Below are 19,574 nucleotides of genomic sequence, written 5' to 3'. Positions count from 1 at the left end.
TTTTTTTTAAACACAAGTTGTGAATAAAACAAAGATTAGATTAGACTTAAGTTTACCCTGTCTGATTCATAAACTGTAACTGTTTCATTTCTAGATGTAGCTGTGTCTGAAAGTTCACAGAAAAACAATAATAATCACCTTTTTTGAATCTTTTCATGATCACACCTCAGTCATAGATTGTAATCATGTAAATTTGAGCTCAGTGTCATGTTAGCTGTACCAGCGAAATGGTTTAATAACTGAGAGAGTAGTGTGACTCAGCTGAAACTGTGGTTTAGATAACTCCCCTGAGTTCAGGATATAAAAAAATTGTAAAAAATAAATAAATACAATTTAAAAAGAAAATTATCAGCATTATGCATAAAATTAGACATGTGCAATGTGACAGATTTGTCACGAAACAATTTAACAGAAACGTGAAAAGAATATTTAAATTATATTTAAAATCCACATGTACATATTTACAATACATGTATTAACTTTTATGGCGCAAATATAGGAAAAATCTTACCAGCTGCTGAAACAAAGTTTCCATTCTCTTGATACACTGACCTTAACAGCACATATGTCCTAACAATGGGGACACAGTTCAGTGTTTCACCCTGCTTATTATTAACTTTTCAGAAATAAAGTAACTTGGTGTCATCACACCACCCTGACAATCACTGGATCATTTCTAACTTGCAGCTATTTCAGACTGAAAACAATATAAATTGAATGAGTTCACAGTCACACGCAAGATAATTTATAGATTTAACCATAATGTCAAATAAGGACATTATCAGTACATATTTGTGCACAACACTGGTGCTGCATATGTTTTTATAAGTGAGTCGTCCTATTGCCAGTAGCTTGATTTATGTTTTTCTCTCTGTTCCTGTTTCTTCTTATTCTTCTTATTTAAATCACGTGGAAAGATAAACTCTATTATTATCAGACCAGCAGAGTTTAGACGTAGACTAAGAACTGTGGCTGTCTATGAACATTTGAAAAAGGAATACACTCAATAAATAAATTAATTCTTAATTCCTATTTAAACTTGCAAAAAAACAAACAAACTCCCCCAAAAAGCCATCAGTGCAATCCAGCTATTATGTAATATAGTATCATGGCTCCAGCAATAAGTCATCCAATACTTTTCTCAGTCCAATGAGGCATAAATGATTGAAAGATGCACCACAAAGTCTTACATAATGTTCAAACATGTTTTGTTCTGTTGGTCACTGCTACGTCCCTCTGCAGCCCCTAATCTCTTCAGCGTGTTCAGCTGTTGCTAATTGACCACACCTAGTCAGGTGTGGATAAAAGGATACCTGAGGCAGCTGTGATGCTGTGATTTTGTTTCCACGGTTTTCTTTAGACATGTCAATTTGTGGCAAACTTGCTATCAGGCTTGGCTGGGTTTGTACACCTCAGAGTATATATAATATAACCTCAAAGGGACTATTTTGTTAAAAAAGAAACTTCAGCTGCTTTGACAATAGGAGACAATTAGGATAAACGTAGTTTGTTTGTTTTTTTGAAGAAAGAAGAGCCATATACAGCAACAGCTCTTGGTGTTATGGCAGTGTGTTAAGTGCAGCAAGCATAATAGCATCCAGACTATTTTGTCCTTTTCTTATATGTTTTGTCCTTTTTTTCTGTTTCTGATTGAAGACAGTGATCAGATTGTTTTCACACGTGGCTCTGCTGCCACCAACAGATCAAGAATTGAGGCATTTTTATGCATGATACTTTTGACCACATGCTTTATAACCAAGATGGACATGACCTCCTGGTCTGAAAAAAAAAACCCTTCCTTTGGTCGCAATTTATAGAAGTCTATTATAAAACCACCAACCTCATTTTGGCTGCTCCCTTATTCACAAGTGGTCGCCACAGTTGGTAGCTCCCCATATTTAATTTGGCAGATTTGAATGATGGATGCCCTTCCTGACACAACCCCAGGTATATTTGTCTTATTCTGGGGTTAGATTGGGGATCTTTCGTCTGTTGGTCAAATGTGTAAGTTGTTAAAATGTCAATTATGGTTCCATGTTGAGTAAAATACATGATAAAACAGGATATGCTCCAGGGTTTGTGATCGACATGTTGCTATTCATACTGTATGTCTGTGATTTCTCCTGTAAACCTTATATACCACGTAAAGATCAAGAGAAACTTATTCATCATTGTAACTCTCTTTACTTGGGCCTCCAATCTTCCCTCCTTCAGCGATTGCAGTTGGTCCAAAATGCTGCAGCATGTCTCTTAACTGGCACTAGAAGGTATGAATCTTATTGTTTACTTATAAAATCCTAAATAATATGGCACCTGATTACTTTGCGGATCTCCTCTGTCTGCTCTTAGTGCAACCTAGGTCTCGGCTGAAGGTCCAGAGAAGACCGTGCCTGTGCTGCCACACCCAAATTATGGAATAATCTTCCTCTTGACATTCGCGCATCAGATCCTATTCAATCTTTTAAATCATGTCTAAAAACGTACGTGTTTAACCTGGCATTCAAGGCTAATTAGTGTGATTTTCATCTGGCTCTGCATTTATATTATGTAATTACTTTATATCTGTATTTGTATTTTATATTGTGATTTTATCTGTATCATGGTTTTACTGGAAAGCACTTTAGTGTACTTTGGTCTTTAAATGTGCGATACAAATAAATTTGATATGAAATGATATGAGATCCCGTTTCAAGAAATGAGGCTTCATGATTGAAGGATTTATATTAATTAATTAATTACTTAATTTATTTGTTTTTACATTAGACATTCTTTTAGTCCCTGAATCAGCCCAGGTTAAACAAATAGCTCTTTCTGTATTACTGATCTACTACATCACATGCACATTTATTACACTAATTCATTAAAAATAAATAATTAAAACTGGAAATGAAAAATGCATAATTTATTCAATGCTATAAATGAAATGAATTGACATTTAATGAATGTATTATATAGTTAATAAAATAATTATTTCCATTTTTTATTAATTAATTACACATTAGATGGATTATTTGATGACATATTTATTGAATTCATTTTGGCACTCGTGGCTCTCCATACTTATTAGTTTACAGCCATAAGGACTTTTATTGATTTGGATGCATCCTTCTTCCTTTGGTTCCTTTTAGCTTTAGTGAGAAGTTTTAAGAACAACACAGGTTGTGATGTCCGTTTATATGATGTGACCTCCATAATGGATTTTGTTAATAGTCCTAATAAATATCTAACATGTCACAATGTTTTGTGACTCTTCATCAGAACCTGAAGCTGTTTAAAACCAGTGGTGAATCTGCCCAACTGAGCTAATTTCCCTAAATATTTTATGTGACTGATATTAAATTTGGCGGCCACTGATCCATTGACATTGTCATTAAAAAAAATTACAGATGAATTGGCTAACACAGCAACAACCAAAAGCACAGAGCGAGCAACTACTCTTTTTAACATGATATAAATATGATATGTTGATTTTATTATTATTAGTATTTCTAACCCGTTTTGAACAGAAAAAAAAATCAGAATAACCTTCTACACATTTTATTGGGCAAGATTTCATTTTTTATTCATATATTTTCATCACTGTCCTTGTTCTTATTATTGCTGGCAGAGCAAATCAAATTTAATTCCTGGCCTGTGAGTTTTCCTCACCTCCGTTGGGCTCTTTGAGTGGCTGTGTATGGCTGGTTATGATGATGTACATAACAAGTGTCTTCTTCCTTATCACAAACCAACAGCTGCTAGCAGCCACGGGGTCTTCATTAGCTGTTAATAACACTCTGCCCACAGTTCAGCACTCTGGTGGTCCACGTTGTGATTGGCAGTATCCTGGCTGGGCTGATCATTCTGAAACGATACCATGCTGTGCTTTGATAACAACGAGGGAGGAGTAATTAAACAAGTAATTGGAGCAATCTTTGTTAACATTTCTTACTTGCAGAGCTATTTTGAAATATTCACGTCAGCAGGTGGCGATATTAGCTTTCTGCTGGGAGGCAGTAACTCGACGGAGCATGCACACCAACCCAGTGCAGTTACTGTAGCCCAGAGCAAACAGGACAAATGAACTAAATCTGGTTTTCATAGATGCTTAAATTGAGGTAAATAAAGGCTTCACATATCTATTATCATTTATTGTCATTATAGTTAATTAGTAAATAAATATTTCAGACATTTTTGACCCATTGATCAGAGAGAATTCACTGTTCATCAGCACATGTCAAATTCTCCACTTGCAACTGTTTCCTCTGTGTCTGATTGTTTCTGAGATGTGTGGAGTTCAAAACGTAGCTTTGCCACTTAGCGATACAGTGTGCCTCTTTTGATGTTTTGGCCGTGGTGTTTTTGCCTATAACTTTATTGAAATTCAAAATGGTTAATTCACATACATCCGTCTTATTCATATTACGTATCTAATGGGAAAAAAAGAAGAGAAAGCTTTTCATGGTTTACACTTAAGCATTAACTACCGGTATTAAGTAAATCCTCCTCCAGCAGAGCAACAATGCAAATTGAAGAAGGGGTGAAATGAGGGCCATCATTCAGCCATCACTCTGCCTGGCAACACTGAGCTCACAGACAGTACTGCAAGTCAGAGTAGAGTGAACGGAGCTGCATGTGTTACAGATTAAATGAATCATTGTCTTATAAGTCTCAAGATTTTGGGACAAACTGGTTTCTCCAGGTTTGTTCTGTCTGAGTCATGTGGGTAGATTTATTAACCTCCTAGGACCCTCCGTCCACATATGTGGACATCGCATTCTTGGTTATTTAGAACCAAATCCTCAATTTTGCTCTACAAGGGCCTGATATCCACTTACGAGGACATTATACTGCTACTGTTCTATTGAAATTTTAAACGAATATCCTCATTTGTGGCTCTCATTTATCTTAGAAACAAATATTGGGCAAAAAAAAAAAAAATCCGGTACTTCTTTGTTTTTACATTCATCGGGCCCCAATCAGCCCAAATATCAAAGAGAAATTAAAAATGCATGCCGTGGAAGAGTTCGGGTCGTAGGAGGTTAAATGACACAATGCTTTTTAGTGCACGGCCTGAACAAAAAACATTCCACCTGATTAAACTGACCATTGTGTGTGAAGATTATCTACTTTTTCTAAGTGGAAGAGAATGAGGAGCGGATGACAGGGGAATTATCAGGTCATACCGATACCAGTCTCTCGCTTTACCGAAGGACAGCTTCAGTTTGTGTTAACAAAAGCTGCTCAACAACTGTGTACAAGAAGCTTTTCACTTTACAAATAGTGTCAGACTGCAGTTGTAACACTTGCTTGCTCTGTCCTTGCAATAAGGTCATTAACAATAAAAAAACCCCCACATAGTTTGTTGTTCATAGTCAAGCACATTGATGGACTTTTAATGTGCAGTAATCGACTTTCTTTTAATGCATACAATGGCAGTGAATGTATTGCATAGTGGAAAATATGGGAAATTTTGATGGATGTTGTGTCTGCATTAATTAAATGAAAAATGTATTTCTATTTAACGTTTATTCAACTTATTTTTATATTTGCTAATCTAATGTCATTGTATTTTTCTTTTATAATGATGATAAAGAACCCTGAATCTTGTATCCAGTTTACACCTGAGGTTGTCCAGATCGGCCATTTCTGCGATAAAATCTGCAATGTCGGCAGAGACTTGCCACCAGACTACACATTTAGAGGATAGTTTAAAAAGCACATTTTGCGGTGAACCACTCTGGACTGCCTTCCCCTTCATGGTCTCGTCCCACTGGTGGAGCGAGCTCATCAGCTAGTATTTATTTCGCCAACTGCCATTTACATGCAGTGCGTAGAAAGCGGCAGTGTTTGTCTGAAAAGGGGCTTTCCTAGCTCCAAGACCACCTATGCTTCAGATACAGCTGAAGGCCTAATCAGTCTATCCATCTTCTGGGCTAAACAGAGACAGAAAAAGATGTGGGTAATAGGAAAATGAAGAGAGAAAGGGCAGTGAAGAGATGAACACAAGCATTGAGCTTAAATTGTGTTGATGCAGGATGCATTAAGTGTTGCTTTCAGAGGGAACTTCCTACAGGTGGCATGCAGATGGGATCCCTCCTGGGAATTATGCTTCTTAATGAGTCACAGTGGTGAAAAGGGGTAGAGTGAGCCGATACCATGAACTCATTGGCAGTGCAGCACTAAAATACCCAGCATGCTGTTCTCCATTATGGCGGGGTTCCCCTCCGAGCTGTTGGATCTGCAGATTAATCCAAACCTGGCAGCATTTCACTGCGCCACGTGTCATACTAAGCAAACACTGAAAATGAAAGATTATTTTGTCTCACTGTGGCTGAATGACAACAATAAGGCCTAATGACGGCCCCCACAGAGGCCTTTTATGGGCTCTAATTAATAATACAGTGCGTGTCATGAGTCCTATTTACAGCGCTCTTTAAAAACTTGCCGTCAAGTCTATTAGCACAAGGAATTAGTTTGAGAAGTGAAGGCAATCCGGGTATAAAGTCTTGACCAGCCACACTTGAAGCCAGTGGAAAGGACAAAGGTCACACAGCCTTAAGTGGGTGAGAATGAAGTCTGAGATTAGCGGGTTTAGTCAAGGTCTACAAGTCTAATGCTGGCCTGTGACACTTTGGAGCTCCTTAAATTAGAGGAGCAAGGAACTTGTTGGAGATAATTCAATTTGGGTGTGGTAGCCATGTTTTCTTGGTGAGTAGAGCAGAGAAAAGACAGATGGACAGCAGGGTTACTGTCACATGATATTAGCACATCCACTGAGAGAGAAGTGACCCTGTCACACAGGAGAGTGAGGCTAAACAGAAACGACTGCGAGAGTCATAGATCAGGGTAGAAATGTGCTCTGGAATAATCATAGAAAAGACAGTATGCATCAGCAGTGGCCTCCCCCACCATCGCGACGGTCTCTCACACTATATTGCTAAAACCACTAATAAATGCCCAGGGGAACAGGAGTCCACAGAGCACTGATGTGGTGTCCAGACTCACTAAATCCTAATTCTGAGTATTACAACACACCACAGGCCAACCCAAAAAGTCCTAACTAATCCAGAGCTGTGGCATGAAGGGGACAGGCAGGTGGTTTTAATGTGGCTGATCTGTTTAAAAGCTACTACGGTCTTAGAATACGGGGATTCACAATCCACTGGACAAGAAAAAAAACTTCCCGAACAACATAACAAATCTTCTAAACTTGAAGATCTGCCACGGGTGATTTTCAGTCACTTGAGAAAGTGATTTTTGGCACTGTGATAACTGTATTTATGCATTCTTTCCACACTAATTGAACACACATGATAGAGCTGTAGGAGAGTAGCTGGCTGGTAAGGCCTCAGTCAGACTTGTCACGCGTCTCCTATTCAGCAAGGCCAGTGAACATGTGTGCGTATGTGTATATGCGTTGGAGTTTGTATCTACTTGCGTGCCAGCGATAGCGAGCTGGTTGCTTGTGCATGTGCGATAGCATGTTGGCATTCTTCATTTGTAAATAACTGAATCAAGCTATTTTAGTTTGCTCAGAGTGCAGCTGTAATTTGCAGCCATTCTGCTCTTAAGGACCGGTAATTACAGCTTTTAGAGTCTCCTAAAACAACTCCAACTGTTTCAACCCATGACAGCCATGCATCTGAGCCTTCACACACACACACACACACACACACACACACACACACACACACGTCTGGCTGTTAATGAAACTGTTGCATTTTCTAAATGAAGTGGCTTTCAAGGCACAAATACAACATGAGGACTACTAGGATGCATGTATTACAAGGGCTTTTTTTTTTCTTGTCAAACCTTTATCGAGCATTTTGTAAATTTACTGTGTGGCAGACAAAAAAAAAAAGAAGAGTAGAGCTGGGATTAGACAGAAATTTGTACTCCTTTTCAAACAGGGCATTTGTAGCCCCAGATGTTATTAATCTAAGTTTGTATGTAATAACTGAAATGTACACCTGCTCAAACAAAATAAGAGGGTAAATAGAAATGCTTTTCATCCACATGATCTGGAGAACATTATTGTTCAACACTGACAATGTCAGTCATGATCACGAAACGATTAAACCTCTTCTTCCTGACACCTAGTTCGACTATCACCAGACTGTAACTTCTTTGTACAGCGAAGACACCTAACCGCTCATGGCTCTAAATTACACGCTTGGCTGACAATATGACTGTCACAACTGGAAGCATCCAAACCACTCGAGGATTATCTCCCCACCATCCGCTATCTTGAATACGGCACAGCGCGGGAAGCATATGGCTGCAATCTGTGGCACCCTTCAGTGTACGGCTTCCATTTGCTTTTAATTAAACACTTGGAGACTCTCTCCCCCCCCCACACACACACACACACACGGGTGAGGGACTAATAAAGAAACAAACTAATATGGGCAAGCAGTGATGATGTAAGGGAAGCTCGTGTTTCAAGAGCAATAATATTCACGTTATTGAAGGCAGACCAAAGACTCTGACTCTCACTGTATGTCTCAGTAACTTTTAAGTAAAAGGATTTGAGTGACAGACACCCCATTGATATACAGTCTGCAACATGAAAGCTTAAAGTCCACATTTACTGGCCAGGCCATCAGCAGCAGTCAGACATATGTGACTCATATTTTTGCAGCTGGCTTTGCGGTATAATGACAGACTAATTCAGATCCATTCCTTCCCGTCAATGAGTTATCTGCACATCCCCAAGTAAACATGAAAGCTGGGCTACACGCCTTAGTGGTTGAGTTCAGGTGAGGCAAACATACTAATGTGACCATTATGCCAACAACATTAGAGCTTCAATGGCTCCAAGTCAGGAGACTGGCATTTGCACACCTTGTTCCAAGTGTGTATGTGTGTGTGTGAGGGGAGGGGTAGGGGTGGGGTGGGATTATGGGGCTAGCAGCAGTAATCCCCAGACCACATGGACATTATCAGTCCAATTTACAGTATGACTTTGCTTAACACTTTCCAATACCACCTGCTCTACTGTACAAATAATTAACCCTTCTGTGCATGTTTTGTTGTTTCTATTACCATTTTAAATCTTTTCTCTTTAGTCAGAGTATTCAAAAAGTAAAATACTTTTGACATTGCAGATTTGTTTTGAATTTAAGTGGATTTAAGATTAAATACAAACTGTCAGAGCATCCATCAAGATGTTGCCAGGAAATCTAACGAACAGGTTTTCAAGCATGGCTGAAGAATCTTACTTGGCTTGAGTCAGCAAGTTTCCCTCCTTAGTACCATTTCTCTGGAGGTGGCCACAGTTGGAGGGGGGGTGTAATTGGAAGTCCCCCCGTAGTGCTCATTAGCAAGCAAATATACATCATCTGATATGTACTCCAAATTGCTCATTTCATGTAGCACATTGTGTTCCTCTGCTTGGTAATTCATGAGGTATGGCACTAGTTACCTTAACAAAGTACAAAAACAAACACAAAGTAAAGTAAAATCCATCCATCTTCTTCCATTTATCCAATTCAGAGTGGAAGGGGGCTTATTCCAGTTGCCATAGGCCAAGAGGCAAGGTAACCCTAGGCTGATCTGTCTCTGTGTGCTCTCTAACTGAAAACCATTCACAAGCCCACAATCTCTGGGTCTTCAGCCAGCTATAAGAAGAATTTAGCTTAGTATTCTTACTACAAACATCATGGCAAAAATGAGGAGACACAGAAAGAGGAAGGCAAAGGGAATGATACAAAGCATGAGGGTGTAAAGAGTATATTGTGGACTGGCTTTCAGTTGGTAAGAGAGCTTTACACAGGATGTACGATGGATGTCGAGTTGGCCTTGCCTTTGGATTAGTAAAATATTAGCCAGTGAACCATATCTCGCGTTGTCGCAGTTGTTTGATGTTCGGCTGCTAGTGATCGCTCACTAGCCAAGTTTTTAATCCTGAGCTAAATTAGCCCATTTCAACAAGTGCCTTTGATGATGCTAGCAGACTTGCTACATTGGTACACCTGGTACACCTGCTCCTGTTGGCTATCTTGTAGAGCCGTACCTTGGCTTCTAAAGATGTGTTTGCTATCAACTTGCACTGCTGTCCTTCATGTCCTTTAACATGGTAAACTTTGAATAATGTTTTATTGGCTATAATGTTAAACTATTTCAGTATGTTCTGATGTTAATAAGACACCAGGGAATGATTGGCCCTAGAAATGGCCCACATGTGCAGCTTTCTTTTGGGCTCTGAATCAGGGCGAGTCGGGCTGCCTCAACATGGCCACAGGTTCACATAATATGGGCCAGATGTCAGGTGCATTGTGACATTTGGGCCATATTTGCCCCTGAATGAGACGCAGATGTCGTAAGTATTCCAAATTAGACACAAGTGTGTCTGGTTGAGACTGAATATGCAGCTCACCCTCACAGAAATGTAATTAAATGTCAGTGTCTTAGGCATCATGAAAACCAGCTTTTAATTTGGCCAATTTCAGGAACAACAATGTCTCAGCCACCCCATTAGCATGGGTAACAAAGAATATTTGTAGCATCACCAGGTTTCAATAACTAAATCCCTAGACCTTTGTCAGCAGTTTCCAACTTGTGCAAGCTGATACAATAAACCAGAAATGCAGTGGCATCTGTTTCCAGGACAATGGACCTCTGTGTGTTTGAATATGAGTGCATACACTGTCGAACAATTCATCTGAGGATGACTCTAACTGGCTTCTACAGCCCACTGTCATTCATTTATTTATTAAACAGATGGACAAAGTGACTCTTTTGCGCACTTCCCCTATCTCTGGAGAGAAATACAGGTCACTCAGTGAAACTCACTGAAGTACTCTTTTATTCCAAATGCAGGACCAGGTCAGCCAAATAACACATGCATAACGTTGTTTTGGTCATTTTTCTATCTCTACATTATAGATATTTAATACATAAATGACTCCAGCTATACAAATATAAAAATATGTGAGGCTTCATTTACAACCATATGTACACTGACTTCATTAACTTAAGTGAAATTATTAATTCTTTTATCTATTTACATACTATTAAACTGAATTCAATAGTACATTATATCCTATATCTAAATCACATTGCATGAAAAAGCAAAACTATACCAATCTGGTAGTGTACACTCGTTTGCTGCGTGGAAATTAAGTTTAAAAAAAAAATTTGCACCTCAGCTTTTGATAAACATTGGGACTTGACAAAACTGCACATGTAACTGTTCGCCTTAATAATCAGGAGTTATTGTGAAAAGTTAAAAAAAAGGGGAAAAAAACATGCAAACACTTGTTTTCTTTACTGTTAACTGACTGTAATTCATCACTGACTTTCAATTACATCATAATCAATGATAAATAACACTGAAAAGTTGGAGTAGGTGATTTTGTTTTTGTTCCAGATGGAGAATTTTAGTGTACACAAGGTGAACAACAGCCCTTTTCAGACATGGGATATATGTAACATTGCTAGCTTCATGAATTTGTTTAAGTCAGAGGGTTCTGTCATTCAGATGTAGGTCCATTTTACATAAATGTTCTCATGGCTTCACTCAAAGCACTGAAGGAAGGAGACTGTCCTCATGTCATATATACGTAGTAAAATCTTTAAAACTTTCTGTCTGTAATCAGCTCTCATTTAATAAATATATATATGTCTGCCAGGTCGATTTGTAGTCATGGGAATACATCCACATCCACACATTTTTGTAAACAGATTAGACACTTTATAAACTGTAGCCTAAAAACTATAACAGGTCATTTGTCTAAAGTCTACAAGGTCATCATCCCTGTCTCCACGTTAAAGATAATTTATTGTAATTTAAAAACCAAGTGCCACAAAAATCTTGCAGCTAACTTACTGCAGGTATGTAATATGCTCAGAAGAAAGACTTCCATAAACAGCTGGAAGCAAACTAACTTGTTTACATTGCTTTTTAATAATGTTTTCTGAACAGGTCAGAATAGGTTAAAGTCATCATTCACAGTCTATCTTCAGTACGGTATGTTAAGATTATATATACATGAAGTCACTGGTCCATGAGGTATGCAGTGACCAGCGTTGGTGCTTAAATGTGGAAAATGCAGGATATTAAAATTTTTTCCGGTGTGTGGGGGAAAAGGTCAGTTTATTGTGTTTAAGTTTTTTAAAAAAGGAATGGGTTTGTGGCTTCCTTGAACAGAGTGAGACCATGAGACACCTACTGAGAACTGGTGTCTGATTTGCCAGTTACTGGCTTTTTAACTTCCAAAATAATCATGTCCGTTAGTGAGCTTAACAACTCAGAGCAGACACACATAATCCCTACTATTGTTCAAGCCAATCCATTAATATTACGGCATACTTTCAAACTTATCCAGTGCTTTGTAAGATTGGCACTGCTGAAGTAACATGTTCAGATGTTGCTCGATTAAAGGTAAGGAATGCATGTCTGAAAAGGGCTAAAAAGTTATATAATGAGCAAATGTCAAGATATTAAGAGATAATGCAGTTCTTGCTTTTTCTGCGTTTGCGGGTGTGTAACTGCCCACTACGGTTGGGTCCTCCCATTCCTGCGTTGTTATACTTGTGGACCAGCTCCTGGTTGCTGAGGTAGCGCAGCTGGATGGGCCTGGGTATCGGTTCACCCAAGAAGTAACCTTCATCCTCTGATTCTGAGGATGATGAGCAAGTGGAGCACCAGTCATCGTCATCATAATCATCCCAGGAGTACTGATTCAAGCCAGTGCGTCTGTTGGCCCCAGGGTTTTGTAGACTCAGGTCTGAAGTGGTCCTGGGGCACTGCCTGAAGAGTTGGGGCTGGTATCTTCCCCCTCCTCCTCTTCCACCAAACTGGTCCCTTGCACTCCTTGGTGGCGGGAAACAGTCATAATCCTCTCGGACATGTAGCTGTGGTCTTTCTTGAGGCCTTTGTCTTTGCTCTGCCACCAAGTGGAGAGCGTTTTCTGAACGAGAACGACGGGATCTCCGAGAGCGGTGATGGTGGTGCCTACGCCTCTGTGGAGTCTCTTCTGGGGCATCTATCCGGATACTGGCTCCCCTTCCTCCACCTCCACCACCACCTCCACCCACCCTGCGCTCACTAATGGGAGGCAAGCGTGAAGCGTTGGCGTTGCTTACCAAACTAAGCCCATCTTCCTCCTGAAAGGTGAAGCCAGGTGGTAAACGAGTAATGCCCATACCCATGTCCATACCCATGCCAGAAGGGTCACAGTACTGCATCTGGTATTGAGTGGGTCTGCGAGGGTTCATTTCCATATAGGACTGACCAGCAGTGAGACTGTGAATAGACTCAGAGCTGCGAAACTGCCCTGAGGAGTTGAGGGTGTCCACATGACTTTTCTCAGACACATTCATTCCAGAGTCTTTGCTCAGGTCCGGCATAGAGAACCGTGAAAGGTGCTCCTGACGCTTTCCCCCAGCATCTGAGTTGCCTGTAAGGAAACAGAGTAGAATTTGGAGAAATGACTGCCTTTTACTCACTGTCACTTTAGCTTGAGGAAACATCTTAATATGCAACAACATGCAAACACACCAAACAGAAACTGTAAGTCAAACCAAGATCTAGTGAGTACTACTACCACACCAACCTGTAGCATTGGAGAGAGCCAGAGACTCCATGGATCCTCTTGGGGTCTGCTCTAACGGGGTCAGTTGCTCTGTCAAGTTAAGTGCATTTATTGGATTCCTGCTCCTTGCTGTTTGTTGGGTAGTTGCTGAAGGCCCCGCATCTCTGTCCCTCTGAAAACCGTGCAAACTAATCGAACGCTTGTCTGAGGAGAAGCCATTGTGTTTTTGAGTGCAGTGGGACACCTCAGTGAAGCTCTTTTGGGTCCTCAGTTTGGATGGATAGTACTCTTCTGGAGCTTGCTGTTGGAACCACGTCTCATTCAGAGAGTGGCCTTTCATGGCTGAAATAGGCGGTCGCTTTAAACCTCCATTCTCCTTGATCCTGTAATCCTGCTGTTGATTATTCTGTCCAGAGCAGGTGGGGTTATAGACACTTCTGACATTGCACTGGCTAAGAAGCTGGAGAGGTGTGGGATTAGCAGTTGGATCAGATTGGGATTCATAAGTGTAACCATCGCCTGCTTGCTCCTGGTTCTGCCAGGAAGGTGGCTCACGAGTCAAACTAGGTGTTTGGCTGGACAGACTCAGAAGATCCATTTGTAAAGATAGTGGGTCCACTTCCCCTGAACATCTTTCAGTCTGCACCCCGCCTCCCCCTCCATTCTTTGTTGTTTTAGAGCTGCGTCTGGACTCTCTAGTGGAGCGAGCACTTTGAAAGGCCGAATCAGAAGAGTCGGAGCCATTAGGCTCTTCCCCTAGACTGCATGAGCGGGAGCAGAAGATCTGACCTTGCTTGGGCAGGAAAGGCTGACCCAGCAGAGAGCGTTTACAGCGTGCACAGCAGAAGCAGCCTTCTGTAGCATGCCAGTGCTGCCCGTCATACGTCATCTGGCCTTGATCAATACCTGCAGGAAAGATAAACACATAAATGACAGATACTCATACACATGTATTCAAAGGGCATAACATTTAAAATTTTAATTTAAACCAGCTGTGTTGTGTAAAATTGCAGCATACTGCAAGTAGCTTATACAGTAAGAAAATGGAAAATTGAGCTAGAGGCGGCAACTTTGCTGTGTTTCAGGGTAAACTCATTATGACGCTCGCCCAGCATTGTATAAACACATAGCATTTTGAGAATGTTTCCAGTTGTTGCAGGGGAAAAGAAAACCAGCTATTTGCTAATGACTGCCATCTGGATTGAGAGTGCTTTCTGGTGGTTTTCATTTGTAATCAGTTTTATTTTTGAGGCCAAATACTTTTCTGTATCCTGTCTGACTAATAATTACAGCGCAAATCTGTAGAGAAATATGTGCCAAAAATCACACCTGGGCATCCTGTCCTGGGAAACACACACGTACGTGTGCAGTTACACATGCATGCACATGAGCACAAACTCGAAGACAGAAAAATTGCTTATAGGAATGTTTCCAGCTGAAAAACCCCCCATTTTCTTCTCTCGCTGGGGTTGTCTCTACACTTATCTGGCACTTTATGCCTTTATAAACTTAAAAAAACAAAAATAGCAACCAAAAACTGGCCCATAATTTGAAAAGTTACGTGATAGTCATCCCTTTGCCCTATGTTGAGTTCCACACTGCATGATGTATATTGTATACAGTTCTGTGCTTTGTAAAGGTAAGTCTGTGGTGTTCAGTTTTGCACCCCTGCCACAAATATTCTGAACTTTATTCCATGAAAAAATGCTGAAAACAAGACCACAGTCATGCTACTGTAACTCTTTTCTTCTCTGTGCAAACTTGCATCTGAATCCTCTTATATATAAATTATGTATTTGGAACTTTAATAACCTTTCAGCAACCAATTCTTTGCATGAGCTTCTAGTCATTAATGCAGTCCATATGAACAGTGATGGAAACAATAGAGGGAAGTGATGGATGATGGGGAGTGAGGCAGCATACCAATATGTTCCCCGCAGGAATCGCAGTACTCTGCATACAGGGACTCGAAGCAGGAACAGCAGTAGGGCCGTCCCTCCTTCATGATGTAACGCTGACCCCCCAGCACCGTCTCGCACTCAAAACAGCAAAAGTGCTTCATATGCCAGTGACGGCCCTCTGCCTCGGTGCACTCATCTGCAAAGATGATCTAAGAACAAAGACATAAGAAAGAGTATCGTTTATTGAAAGTCCATAGAGATAAAACCTCAGTTGGGTTATTACTGCGTGCTGAATGACAGGACAAAGACTGCTTGCCCTCCCACTCCATACCATTTTCTCCTCTGCAGCTTGGCGCTCTTAGATCATTCTTTGTCGCCAGTTCGTGTAGGAGGCTAATGTGTGTGAGGAACTGAAATCTTGGTGGTGCATTTGCTTTTAATTACGCTGCTGTTAAACCGCTGGGATGCATTTAAGTGCCAAAAGAGTCCTTGTCCCCATTTGCAGAGTAAGAGTCGGCGTTAATGGGCTGGGAGATCAGGATATTGAAACTCAACCCCTTTAAACTGGATAAACCTCAGCAGACATTAAACTGTGACGGAGTGTGCTGTGAGCTCGTAAGCGTCGTATGACAGCAATTTGGTGTGTATATAGGCATGTGTAAGTGCAGAGTGCATGTGTGTAAACACTATAAATAGCCCTGCTGGCACAGTTACAGGCACAGCTTGTCCAAGGGGGTGACGTGTACCTATTAAGACGTGACCATCCGCGTGTAGCCTTGTGTGTCTGTGTGTGATGTGCGTTTACCTCATCGCAGGCAGTGCAGCGTGGCTTCAGCCTCTCGGCGTGGTGCCGGCCGCAGTAGATCTTTCCATCCTGGAAGAAATAAATGAGGTCCACCAACAGCTCGTTGCACATGCTGCACACGAAGCACGCAGGGTGCCAACACACACCGTGACCTGCCCGGGATGCGAACACAGCGATGTCTCCGCCGTTTATCTGGCCTCCACACTAAACAGAAAATGAAATGAAACAACTGAATGATTGCTGGGTTTATTTGTCACAATTTACCAGCTTTCTCTTACTGCACTGTTTCGTCTCTTATTTAAAAAGTGTCTAAACCTCAAAGTACAGAATTGAGTGAAACGCTTCTTTGATACAATAAAGTAAAATCTTTACATGTGAAAAAAACAAAAAACAAAAACACCCCGTGAGACTCATGTGTCATGATCCAGCAAGAAGTCACATGGCTCAAATTAGTTTTTCAAAGCATAACGAAAGCTGAAAGTCCATGCCTGCAGAGCTTTTTTTTTTTAATGAGCAGACAGGCCAGCATCCTGATTTGTTGTATGGCATCACTGATTGCTTAATGTAAAGTAATTCCTGTTAAAACGGTTCATTGGAAACAGGACATAAGACAGTCTAATCCAATTTGCTCCATTTAGAGGGATGGAATTACAATTTAATCTGACAGGAAGTGAAAAACTGTAAAATTGTTTTAAATCTGGGATGAACTCCATTTATTGGACCTTTAGTCAAACTTACTGGAGCATCAGAGGATAAGGGCCGCAATTCCAACCACTGTCATCATCACTTAATATCACCCGTTACTTAATTGATAATACAATTGATAGATTGGTCTAGAAAAAGTTACAGTCAAGTAATACATATACTAAAGCAGAAGTTAATAGCTGTAAATTGGTTGTTCTGTCCAATCAATGGCTGGAAAAGACAGTTTAGCCTCACAAAAGACACCAGAAACCATTCTGTTAACTGAAAATGTTTCGCGGATTAAACAGTCACATCAGCGCTACAGAAGATGCAACAAATAAAGAGATTTCCATGAACTTAAAGTCCACCTTCTATTGGATCTCTAATAAGGTCAGGCTAGTGCTGATACCAATCGAACATGCCGGATCAGTAAATCTCTGTCTGTAACACAATTATGCAAGTCGAAAAGGCTGCGAGCACAAAGGTGTGTTCAGGAGGTGGGAACCAGAGAGATAAAGAATTTGAAGGGCTGGTGGAGGACACTGGTGGGACAAACGATAGATTTATTAACGGAGAGATATGTAGGGAAGATTAAAAAAAGTGTGATAGAGGCATGGAGGTGTACAATCAGAGAAGACGGGAAGATAAACGAGCAGCAGCACCAGTAAGACGAGAGGAAAGGTCAGGCAGGCAAAGCAGATTTAGAGGGGTGGGAAGGTGGAGACGGAGGTAGAGTTGCAATCAGGTTATCTAACTGGCACAAAGCCTAGAGCTGCAAGAAACCAAAGAGAGGGGGGGAGAATTCAATCAATACAAACTCTCCCAACAATCCACTCCCTCGTGTGTGTGTGTGTGTGTGTGTGTCTGCTAACTGGATAAGAAACACGAGCTATAAAGCAGCTGTACACCCGGAGCACCAGCACAGCACTGAGTATCTCCACCTTGCTTGAGCTTGTTGTAAATAAAATGACAAACGGCCAGTGGATGCATTAAGTGTGTGTGTTTATTGTTAAACGGGAATTCCATTCAGCTCCAAACTTCCATTATATAAGAGTACAAACACTAAGCATCTAGAGAATTTAGAGCAGTCTAACTCAACTATAATGAACTCAGCTGTATTTCAGAATTTTTATAGTTGGTGAGGCATAAAAAAAAGAAAATAAAGTGCGGGCACCCTACCCACACACATCACTTTAAGAGTTTGAAGTGCGACAAGGTCACAATAGTAATTTAACTGCATCTCCCTCGTTTATATACGTCAACATTAAACCCTGCTGACATGCCAGCAGGTCGTTCCATATGTCTGCCACATCACTCACTTCTGTCACTTCTCTGTCCACATAGAAATGACATTTATAAAAAAAGTAAATCAATAAATAACACGGAGGTCAAATGCATATTTTATGCTTTCAACATTTCTTTCAGCTACCTGTTCGCAGATCGCCCCCATCATCGTCACGGGGAGTGGGCGGACGTTGCCCCGACCCAGGTTTTCGCGCTTCCGCTGGTTACTGAAGAGCTTCAGCTCTCGCTTCTCCTCATCATCCAGACTGTTACAGTAGCGCACCTGGATGAAGATCACATGACCATGAAACCACGAGAACATGAACTGGAGCGGTGACAGAAAATGGATGGATGGATGAATGAATACTACTTAAAGTGAATAGAAGTGGTTTTTTTTTTAAGATTTCAATATCTGTATAATGCTTGCCAGGTCAGTGACTGATCCCAGAGTTGAATTAACTGTCATCATGTTTTTGTCATTGCTAAGAAGTGCTGATATTGTGCTCTGCTTTTGCTGGGTGCAAATTGTGAATCAGGATTAACCAGGAACCACGTCACCAAATGAATAACTGGCTCTCAGATCGCAGCTGACGAAACGACTGACCAATCAGATTAGTAGGTGGAATTAAGAACCCACCCACTACCTGACCACAAATTGGTTCTGTGAAGTCCCACTTAATAAAGTGAAAAGAAATAACAGCTCAGGCTGACTGTTAGCCTAAACTAAGGTGGGAAACAGAGCCGACCTTCACGGGGATCCTGTCTTTTAATCTCTTCAAACAAACTGTGGTAATAATTTATTAATGTAACCAACTTTAATAGGCAGCGATAAACACTTCCCTATCTCACCCATTAGGGAGACAGACTCCATTTTTAAAGCATCTGTCTTCTCCCCGCTCCCCCTCTTATCTCTGTATTGCCCTGAAGGAGGTGAGGTGATGGATGGATGGATGGATGGATGGATGGATGGATGGATGGATGGATGGATGGATGGATGGATGCATGGAAGGTGGTGGGGGAGGGCATCTGTTTGGACTCACCTCATTGTCGTGGGGCGGGAGCTGATTGAGCAGCTGTTTGATCCTGTATTTCTCCCCTGGGCTGTTCACGTAGGGCACCTTGTCCTCAGGCAGGGAGCTGTAGTACTGATGAACCTGAGGGAGAGACGGAGAACATTTGGACTGAGGGGCTGTTTTCATTACCAGGTAAGTGCTCAAATATTCTGCAGTAAGTGACTTCTTTCTTTTGTTGTTGTACCATCTACAAAAACTGAGAAATTTCAGCCTTTATTTGATATTGTTTTGATTTTATCATTTCAGGGCTAAAAAGGTAAAACTGTGCAAGGACCAAAGTATCAAGATCTGCCACTGGGAGTCAGTC

At 40.8% G+C, this 19,574-nt stretch overlaps 1 protein-coding gene across 2 annotated transcripts in view; it reads right to left on the bottom strand.

Annotated features, from left to right (window-relative positions):
- Nucleotides 1–10,777: 10,777 nt before the first annotated feature.
- prickle2b (prickle homolog 2b) overlaps nt 10,778–19,574 on the bottom strand; it is an 87,893-nt gene continuing 79,096 nt past the window's right edge. For both annotated transcript variants that reach the window (XM_005731213.1, XM_005731214.1), the window contains 6 exons: nt 19,235–19,348; nt 18,340–18,477; nt 16,227–16,430; nt 15,444–15,630; nt 13,542–14,426; nt 10,778–13,385 (listed from right to left, as the gene is read on the bottom strand). In XM_005731213.1, coding sequence (XP_005731270.1) covers nt 12,427–13,385; nt 13,542–14,426; nt 15,444–15,630; nt 16,227–16,430; nt 18,340–18,477; nt 19,235–19,348 — 2,487 coding nt within the window. In that variant the 3' untranslated portion in view covers nt 10,778–12,426. The remainder of the gene's footprint in view (nt 13,386–13,541; nt 14,427–15,443; nt 15,631–16,226; nt 16,431–18,339; nt 18,478–19,234; nt 19,349–19,574) is intronic.

This window comes from Pundamilia nyererei, unplaced genomic scaffold (genome assembly GCF_000239375.1).
Source record: "Pundamilia nyererei isolate P.nyererei 1_Seehausen unplaced genomic scaffold, PunNye1.0 scaffold00042, whole genome shotgun sequence".
In the NCBI taxonomy this organism is placed as follows: domain Eukaryota; kingdom Metazoa; phylum Chordata; class Actinopteri; order Cichliformes; family Cichlidae; genus Pundamilia; species Pundamilia nyererei.
The sequence above is the reverse complement of the archived record's forward strand: the minus strand, read 5'-3'. Positions and strand labels throughout refer to the sequence as shown.